The sequence below is a fragment of the Oratosquilla oratoria genome, chromosome 5 (genome assembly GCF_046742065.1).
Source record: "Oratosquilla oratoria isolate Oo_2021 chromosome 5, ASM4674206v1, whole genome shotgun sequence".
NCBI lineage: Eukaryota > Metazoa > Arthropoda > Malacostraca > Stomatopoda > Squillidae > Oratosquilla > Oratosquilla oratoria.
The window spans coordinates 11,607,742-11,616,236 of NC_134781.1; the positions used below are offsets into that span (position 1 = coordinate 11,607,742).

Sequence of the window (8,495 nt, forward strand, 5' to 3'; positions counted from 1 at the left end):
CAGAGGAGGAATTAAGGAAATTAGTGACAGTTTGAGAAGGTGTGCAAAAGAATGAAAATGAAGGTAAATGTGGGTAAAAATAAGATGATGAGATGTACAAAGGGAAATTGTGGCAGCAAATTGAAAGTTAGTATTAATAGGGGGTGGTGTTATTTTTCAAAAGTCATCCTTTCAATGTGGTACCTCCCTAGTATTATGGTCTAGGCTTACCTGAATCCGGAAATACCAACATTTGGTCCATGGGATCATCATAACCCCCCTTAACATATGGTTTGAAAGTTTTCACCCTCCAAATCAACCAAAAATGTGACATTTGTGTGATTCTGCATGATAATTGAATTTTTTTGTGCTTTCAGGTGAACTAATGAGTGCAACAGAGCATATATAATTGTTTACAGGTATAGTCACCCCTCGTTATTCGCGGGATTTTATCCGCGGTTTTGACTCTTCGTGGATTTCAATTGAAAAAAAAATTACTGCCAACTGCACGCGCCGGGCCAGGCATCACCGTTGACTATTGGGAGTGTATGATACTTTAGAATAAAAATATCAAATTCACTAGAGGTTTTATTACATGTATATTGAGTCTGCCTCTGGCGGCCGATAGCAGAACCAAGCCGTTTGACTCACTCAATGACTCACCCCCGACATTGCGTGGGTGTAGATTTGCTGCGACACTGCGCGGGTTAACATCTCGATAGCTCTCTCTCCCTGCATACCCACGTTCTTTTTTTTTACTCTCGCTGAGTAATGATAATAATAATACTGTTGGCACAATAACTATTTATATAATCTCCTCTTGGCATTTATTCCCAGTTTCATATTTCTCATAACAATGATGCTTTTTACTTGCGATCCTTCCAATAATTTGAGTCTTTATGAGAAAAGGGAATACGCTCCACCACTGACCGTTGGGGAATGACCTGGTTGTGCTCCAGATCGTTTCTGTTAACGGTCACTGGATTTGTGCAATGGTATAGTCTCTGGCCATATTGTATTATTCTTAGTTTATTAAGTGTTATTAAATTATACTTGTTAACTGCTGATATATGAGAAGTGAATTTATTATAAGTGGAAGACATTTAAAGCATGTTTCAACTGTTAGTAGAGAAATATAGCTAGAATGAAGCACGAGAGTGCGAGTTTTGGCAGTGATATTATGTAGATTTTCAATGATTCTCAAAAAAGAGTATTCGTGGTTTTAGCCATTCGCGGGGGTTTTGAGAACGTATCCCCTGCGAATAGCGAGGGATGACTGTATATATTACTATTTCTGTTTTTGCAGGTTGAATCAATATGGTTAGCATAGACATGAGATCTCATTCCAGGAAGACTGTGTAGTGTTGATTATATAGAGAGAGCAGAGTTACCGCATGGGATGATCCCAACTGGCAAAGATGTCATGCAGAATATGCTCTACTTACTGCGGCAAAAGTGAGTAGGCCAAGCTTAGTGCCTCAGGGATGCAGCAGCTCAGCTGCTGGCAGAGCTGGTTCAGGAACACTGGCTATTCTGCAATCTGTACACCATCCACACCAGGCACATAAAGAAACAAATCCTGAAGCTGTATGGTGAATTTGTCACCCTGATCCAGACATGGAAACAGCAACAAAGTGACAGTTTTCAAGCGAGAGCAGCAGGCTTCAATGAAAGGATGAAACAGTTGATGGACGTGATCTGCTAGGACTGAAATATGCAAGAAGATGGAACTGAAACATGGGTGCAATGGAAAGGGCCTTCCTTGTGGATCAAAGAATCCAGAAGAAAATGTACTAAGAAGACTTCGTGGACAGGAAATGGATGAAAACGATGGAGCGTCAGAGCAGGGATATGCAGAGCCTTGAGAGAATGAGAGCTGAGTGTGAAAAGGAGAAAGAAATCTCTGTCAGTTGCATCCTTTGAGGACAGCAAACAGTCTGATTCTGAAGATGCTGGCATGGACACACACAACACCTACTCTGATGTTGAAAGTCATATTTCTGCTGAAGAAGGTAAGGGTCCAAGTGTTAAGAAGTGGCAGACAGTCACTCAGCAACATGATGAATTGCCATGCTTATATCAGCACATCCATGAAAGTATGTGAAAAGTCTGACCAGAATTCTACAAGACTGTTGACAAACTGAAGAGCTGCTATCACATGTCTGAGTGGTAAGCAGAATCAGCTGTGATCATAGTTGGCAACAAGATGTTTGGGTGAAACTGGAAAGCACATGATGAGGCAGAAATTATTTATCTGGACACCCTGCCAGAATCCAAGAGTGTCAGGGATGCAGGCAAGAGCATTGAAGTCATGGCACTGGATGAAATCGTCTAGGAGATCATGAACTCTGATGAACAAGTACACACATATATACGTATACCAAGGCTTTTTCCCCTTACAAGGGAGGTAGCCAAAAAGAAAAAGGCATAAAATCATTTCCACCCATTCCATCCCTAAATACACTCCACTCCCCTTCACCCTCCCTCTTATCTTAGCACCTCCTGGATGAACAAGTAGTTGTGATTTACTCTGATAATGGTTTAAAGAAGCAGGGCACTGGCTCTTTTTCCATTCAGGGTATCACTGTCAATGGAACATACTGTGCCCTACTGACCATGAGCATTGCTTCTAAGTCCAGGAATAACTTGGCTGCTCTCAGGGTGGCAGTTCTTGAAATCCTGGAGGTGGCAAGTGGTGTTGCATCTAAAACTTTGTTTAAGAAGATAGACTTTGTAATTACAGACCAGACAGCTCACAGTTTGAAAGTGGATGAGCTATTGGCAAAAAGTCTAGAGTCTGAACACATCCCAGATCACCTGTTCTGCAGTGTACACCCAACTCTGATGTTTAATCGAGTCATCACCAAACAGTGGGCTGAAATAGAGAACATGCTGGGTAGAGACAAAATCTACTCAAACTTCCTTGTCAATGTAACAACAACCACAACATGTGTAGATATGTAGTTTCTATCTACACTATTAAGGTGCTGGTGTTTGGAGAAGCAAAGTCTAAGCAGTGTCTTTTCTTTACTGTTCCAGTATTCTCTCTCTACAAATATGGATCAACCTCCAAGAAAAATTTGGAAAGTTGCCACAATAATAATTTGTACATATTTACAAGGGTTGCCATATTTGCATGTGGGAAAAAAATAAAAGGTCATGTCGGCTTGAGTGACAATAATAGTTGCAGTTTCCATTGTAATCAAGGAGTGTCTCTCTTGTCTGAAAGCCTGGTCCTCGGGTCACTAGGAACAATATAATGTCCCTTGCTTGAGATCCAAAGGAACAATAGGTTGTCCCTGGAGATTTGGCTTGAAGACGGATTGCTTCTCGCTTCATATGCATATGTGCATGTATGTGCATGCTGGACATCGAAAGGGTTGATAACACATGTGACTGAACAAGTCCTCAATTGTATGACTCAACTCATCAACCATGACTTAATCACAAGCCATGGAACCAGGCACATGAATTCGATATCCACATAGCGCCTCAACAAATAAGTCTGTCAGCCTCAAGCACGAGTGCTTCAATCACCTGACACTGATCTGCACCATCAGTCTCTACCATCTGGAAGATGTGGCATCCTTTCTACAGAAATATGAACATGTTACCAATCAGTTAGTTTGCATTGTGAGGTGTTTCTTGGACTTGGATTTCCTGAAGGTGATGTACTGTGTAGGTGCCCTTCTTGGACTTCATCTAGTCATGCCATACCAGTCTGTGACAATGTCAGCTGAAACAACCTACTGCAAGATCATTCCAGCATTTCAGCAGTTGTACCAGGAACTGGAGGAGGTAGATGTGGCCACCTTACTGCAGGTTTGAGGAACCAGCCTTCAAGTATGTGTCCCAGGAAAGGTTCTAGCGTATAAGATATGATGACGTCTGTGATGCCATACTCAAAGTAGCAACCTCATTCAAACCCCAGGTCATTAAGCTCCTGAAGATGATCCTTCCCACGTTGGCAATGGGCTTTCATAGGCCGAAGGGCAATATCTTTGCCTTTGGAGACTATGATGAGTCTGCACAGAATGGTGTCACTCAGATGGACCCAGAGAAGTTGGAGAAGGCACCAATTCACAACCTGAATGCAGAGTGCAGTATTGGATTTGTTAACTTCAAGCTGTCAAGAAGAGATGCCAAGCAGCTTGGCAGTGCATCAGGAGCATGGGTCAAAGCCAAGTCAATGGATCTTATCAACAAGAGGCAATCAGGGTCATTCAGGGCCTATGGCAGTGTGGTCAGGAAAGCTACCAGAAATCATGCTGGCATGGAACACAAGGTAAGATGAACTGAAGAAACAAGGCCTGCTGGACAAAGAGATTGCCAATGTGGCAGTAGATCAGCAAAAAACAAGGACCTGGACAAGCTGAAAACAGTGGAAGAACCATTCACCTCAGCTGTTGTACTAGGTGAGTGTGTGACAGACACTGACAACAACCTTTACACAAAGGTACAATGCCTGTATCTGGAGGTTTGCTATGCTCAAGACATGTCACTTTCCCTGCCGAAATCAAGTGACCTTTTTCACTTCATGAAAGACCACAAGAAGCTTCCAATCAACACCTATACAGTGAACCTGAAACTGTACCCGAAGAACATTACCTCCAAAGGAGAGGTGACAATGGAAGACTCTAATGAGGCCATGGACATAATCCTAGGTCACTGACTATCTGTTGTTGTTGTTGTTGTTGTCGTTCCCTAGACTGTCTGTCCGAGCAGTCCCGTCTCCCCAAGGAAGGCCACAGCCGAGACTGGGTTTTCCCACAAATCCTTTATAGAGTGTATGTTGTGTTGTTTGCGTGCATGATTGTGTATAATGCAGTCTTCCATTATGTGTTGTATGGTATGGGGTGAAGTGTTACATCCTGGGCAGCTGTTCACAACACGGTCGTCCAGCATCCTCTGGTAGCTTAGAAGTGCTGGGTGGTGACCGCATCGCAGTCTGGCCAAGTGGACTCTGTCCTTACGTGGGAGAGAGGATTCAGAAGGGTGGATATCAGGGGGTCTGGCATGCAGCAGTGTGTTGTCTTTCAGTGTGTTAATGGAGCGGTGAGTGATATGATTATGAATATGTTTCCGGAGGCTGGTATTTGGTGGTTGTGGAGGAAGAGAAGAGAGTATCTTTGTGTAATAAAGGTCTTTGGGTGTAGTTTTAATGTTTCTTGGTGTGTGTGGGTGTTCTGCTATGTAGTGTAACGGGTGTGATGTGTTTGTGGTGGCTGCAGCAAGTGTTTGTGTGCCTCTCATGTCGAGGTGTTCCTTGACTTTGAGGACTTTTGTTTCATGGTGTAAATGGTCTGTAGGTGATGTATTTGTGCAGCCTGTAATTGTTTTTAGGGCTTTGTTTTGTATGATTTGAAGGGTGTTGTGGTGTGTCTCACTGAGATTAGGAGCCCATGCAGGACTCGCATAATTCATCACTGAGCGTATACATTGTTTGTATATTGTTATATTAGTTTCTTTGTTTTGTCCAAATGTTGTTCCAGTGATTGACTTAAGTGCGTTAAGTCTAGGTGTGCATTTGTTTTTTATGTTTGTGAGGTGTTGTTTGAAAGACATGGATGTATCGTATGTTACACCAAGAATTTTCGGTGTGTTTGTGTGTGGTATTAGAGTGTTGTTGATGTAGAGATGAGGTATGTATTTGTGTTCTTTTGTCCAGTTGGTGAGAAGTGTTGCTGTAGATTTGGTTGGAGCTATTTTGAGTCTGTTTGTGATGAACCATGTGTTGAGTGTGTCAAGGTAAGGCTGGATTATCTGTTGATAGTGTTGGTGAACAATAACACTCTCTGGACACTCAAATTGAACACTGGACACGCATTCTGGCCTTGCTGTGCTTGATGTACATTATTGTCTCTAGTAAATCTAATATCAATAATGAGTTTCCATACTGTATTCCACGTCTTTACCAATATTGTGAGGCAATTTTGAGTAAAAAATACTTTTTGGAGAAGTGCAAATGTCAAGGCATATGTACAGGGGGGTTAGGCTTGATTAAACGGCTTATGATTGGTATTTTTCTCATTCATACTGACCACGAGGAAGTATTTACCTAGTTGTAAGATATGGGTGGGGAGCTATGCTCGTGGTGACCCGTCTTTATATCTCTCCGCATCAAGTTTTATCTTAAAATCTTGTATAGTGTTTGCACATACTGTTTTGTTGTCTAATTTGTTCCATGTATTTATTGCTCTGTGTGAGAAACTGTTCCTTTTCAAGTTTTTTCTATAACTATCCTATAAGTGGAAAGCTATAGATGCTTAGGTGCGAATGTGGCAGGAAAGGGAGGAGTGGAGGTGGAGGTGGAATGTAGATTGAGAGAAGGAAGTAAATGCCTTGGAAGATTAAAAAGTGTAATGAGAAATAGACGTTTGGGAATGGATGCTAAGAGGAGATTATATGAAAGAGTGATTGTGCTGACAGTACTGTATGGCGCAGAAACATGGAACATAAGAAGAGTTTAAATGTATTTGAGATGAAATGCCTGAGAAGTATGGAAGGGGTTACTATGCTGGATAGAATAAGAAATGAGGAGGTGAGGAGGAGAGTGGGAGTGGAAAGGGAGTTGGGAGATAGGGTTGATGAAAGAGTATTGGGATGGTTTGGACACATGAAAAGAATGAATGAAGAAAGATGAGTAAAAGAGGTTTGGAAGGAGTGAACATGATAGGGCAACCAAGGATGAGATGGATGGATGGGGTTAAAGGGGTATTGGGAAAGAAGGGAATGTCTGTTGAAGAAGAAAGGGAGAAAACAGAAGATAATGGTGAGTGGAGAATGGTTATGTATGGATGATGCTGTGATGCATGGAAGGGTGGGGATTGGGGGATGAGGGAGTATGTATGAATGATATTTTGATACAGCCCGAAGGGATTTCTCCCCATCTTTTTTTCTGCATGAGTGGACAGAGAGGGTGGTCACCGATTAAATGAAGTGGCCTTGCTATGGATGTGCAGTGTCTTGCTACATTGTTTCTGACCCAGGGCAGTGGACAAGATGCAGGGATGACCTGCCATCCAGGAGGAGCCAAGATAAGAGGAAGGGAGAGGGTGAATGGGAGTGGAGTATGTGGGGATGGAATGGGTGGGAGTGGATTTTATGCCTTTGTTTTTGGCTGCCTCCCTTTTAAGGGGGAAAAAGCCATTGGTATATGTATGTAATTATATTTTCCTCTTGGTAAGCTGGTAACTGGCAACTTCTCTCCTTCAAGTGCTGCAAGCTGAAGAAATAGAAGCAGGCCCAGAGAGGTTTATGGAAAGAGCCATGAACTGTTGCCAGCTGCTGTGGGCTGCAGGTTTCAAGTCATTGAACCTTGAGGCAACAGTTATTATTATTAAGAGATCTGTGGGTTTGACCAGTGGCCATAGCTGGCTTCTTAGTGGCTGTTGGTTTTTGGTATAAAGAACAAGAAGAGAAAGTTTTACATGAAACATGTTAATGGAAGCATTGTAACCTGTTTTTATTTGTCTTTGCAGGTAAGAAGAATTACCATATTATCAAGTGGTTATGATGAGGATTTTTTTTTTACACCAAATCAAGAAAGTTTAATATATGTATATTAAATGTTTATTATCAGCTACTCTTTTATTTGATTCCATATGCTTCATTCAATATTCATTTGCCCATTGAAATCCGTAATTCCACTTCATTGGCCTTGTTGAGATTTATGCATATTTTTACCACTCATAATTCCCACATGTCAAATATGAAAAATAAAAAAAATCAAGAGGAATATTTACACAACAAGATATGAATATGGTCTTTATTTACAAGGTTAATTATTTAAAAGAAGGTATGGCAACACCTTAACCACCTCCATGCTAAATTACTTGCTCTTTATTTAGGGTAATGCCAGACAGCTTTATTTAACTGTGTGGTATCCCTTTGGTAGGAAAGAGCCCAAACCTTGCTTGATTAACCCCATTCCATACTGAAAGGTAGTTGTTTAAAGGTACACTCTATAGAGGACACAGAGCACCTAGTACTACAATGCCCCACACTAACAGTCCCTGGACACCAACACAATATAGCTTCCTTGGGAAACTTATGGTCTCATCTGAAGGCTGTTGCCAGTTACTTGAAGGCTACAGGTCTTCTGCAAGAGAGACTAGGGGCAACAAACTGATTGAATTGTTTTAGTGTTACTAATGCCCAAGATGGTGAGATGGGCAGAGTGGTTGAATTAGTTTTATTTAGATTTAAGATGATGACCTATTTCATGAGAAGGGTGCACCAAAATGATCTGGCAGTATTTCTGAGAACAAGATGTGTTAACATAAGCACAACATAGATATAAGGGTCAAGTATGAGAAAGCACTTGTTAAACTAAGTGAATGTATAAAAGAGTTTTTATTCTGTACCACATGAATCTGACTGAATGAATGGAATAGTTCCATATTAGTCCAAGAAAAGTATTAGTGCTTCATGGTATATTATGGTTTCAACAAGACTGGTAGGTAAAAGCAAAGTTGTGAGGTGTACAACAGGAGAGGATGGCAGTAAGTTGGAGG

General features: G+C 41.5%; 1 protein-coding gene across 3 annotated transcripts in view; it reads left to right on the forward strand.

Annotated features, from left to right (window-relative positions):
- TyrRS-m (Tyrosine--tRNA ligase, mitochondrial) overlaps positions 1-7,560 on the forward strand; it is a 44,072-nt gene extending 36,512 nt beyond the window's left edge. For all 3 annotated transcript variants that reach the window (XM_076184658.1, XM_076184657.1, XM_076184656.1), the window contains exon 13: positions 7,461-7,560. In XM_076184658.1, coding sequence (XP_076040773.1) covers positions 7,461-7,495 — 35 coding nt within the window. In that variant the 3' untranslated portion in view covers positions 7,496-7,560. The remainder of the gene's footprint in view (positions 1-7,460) is intronic.
- The last annotated feature ends 935 nt before the right edge of the window (positions 7,561-8,495 follow it).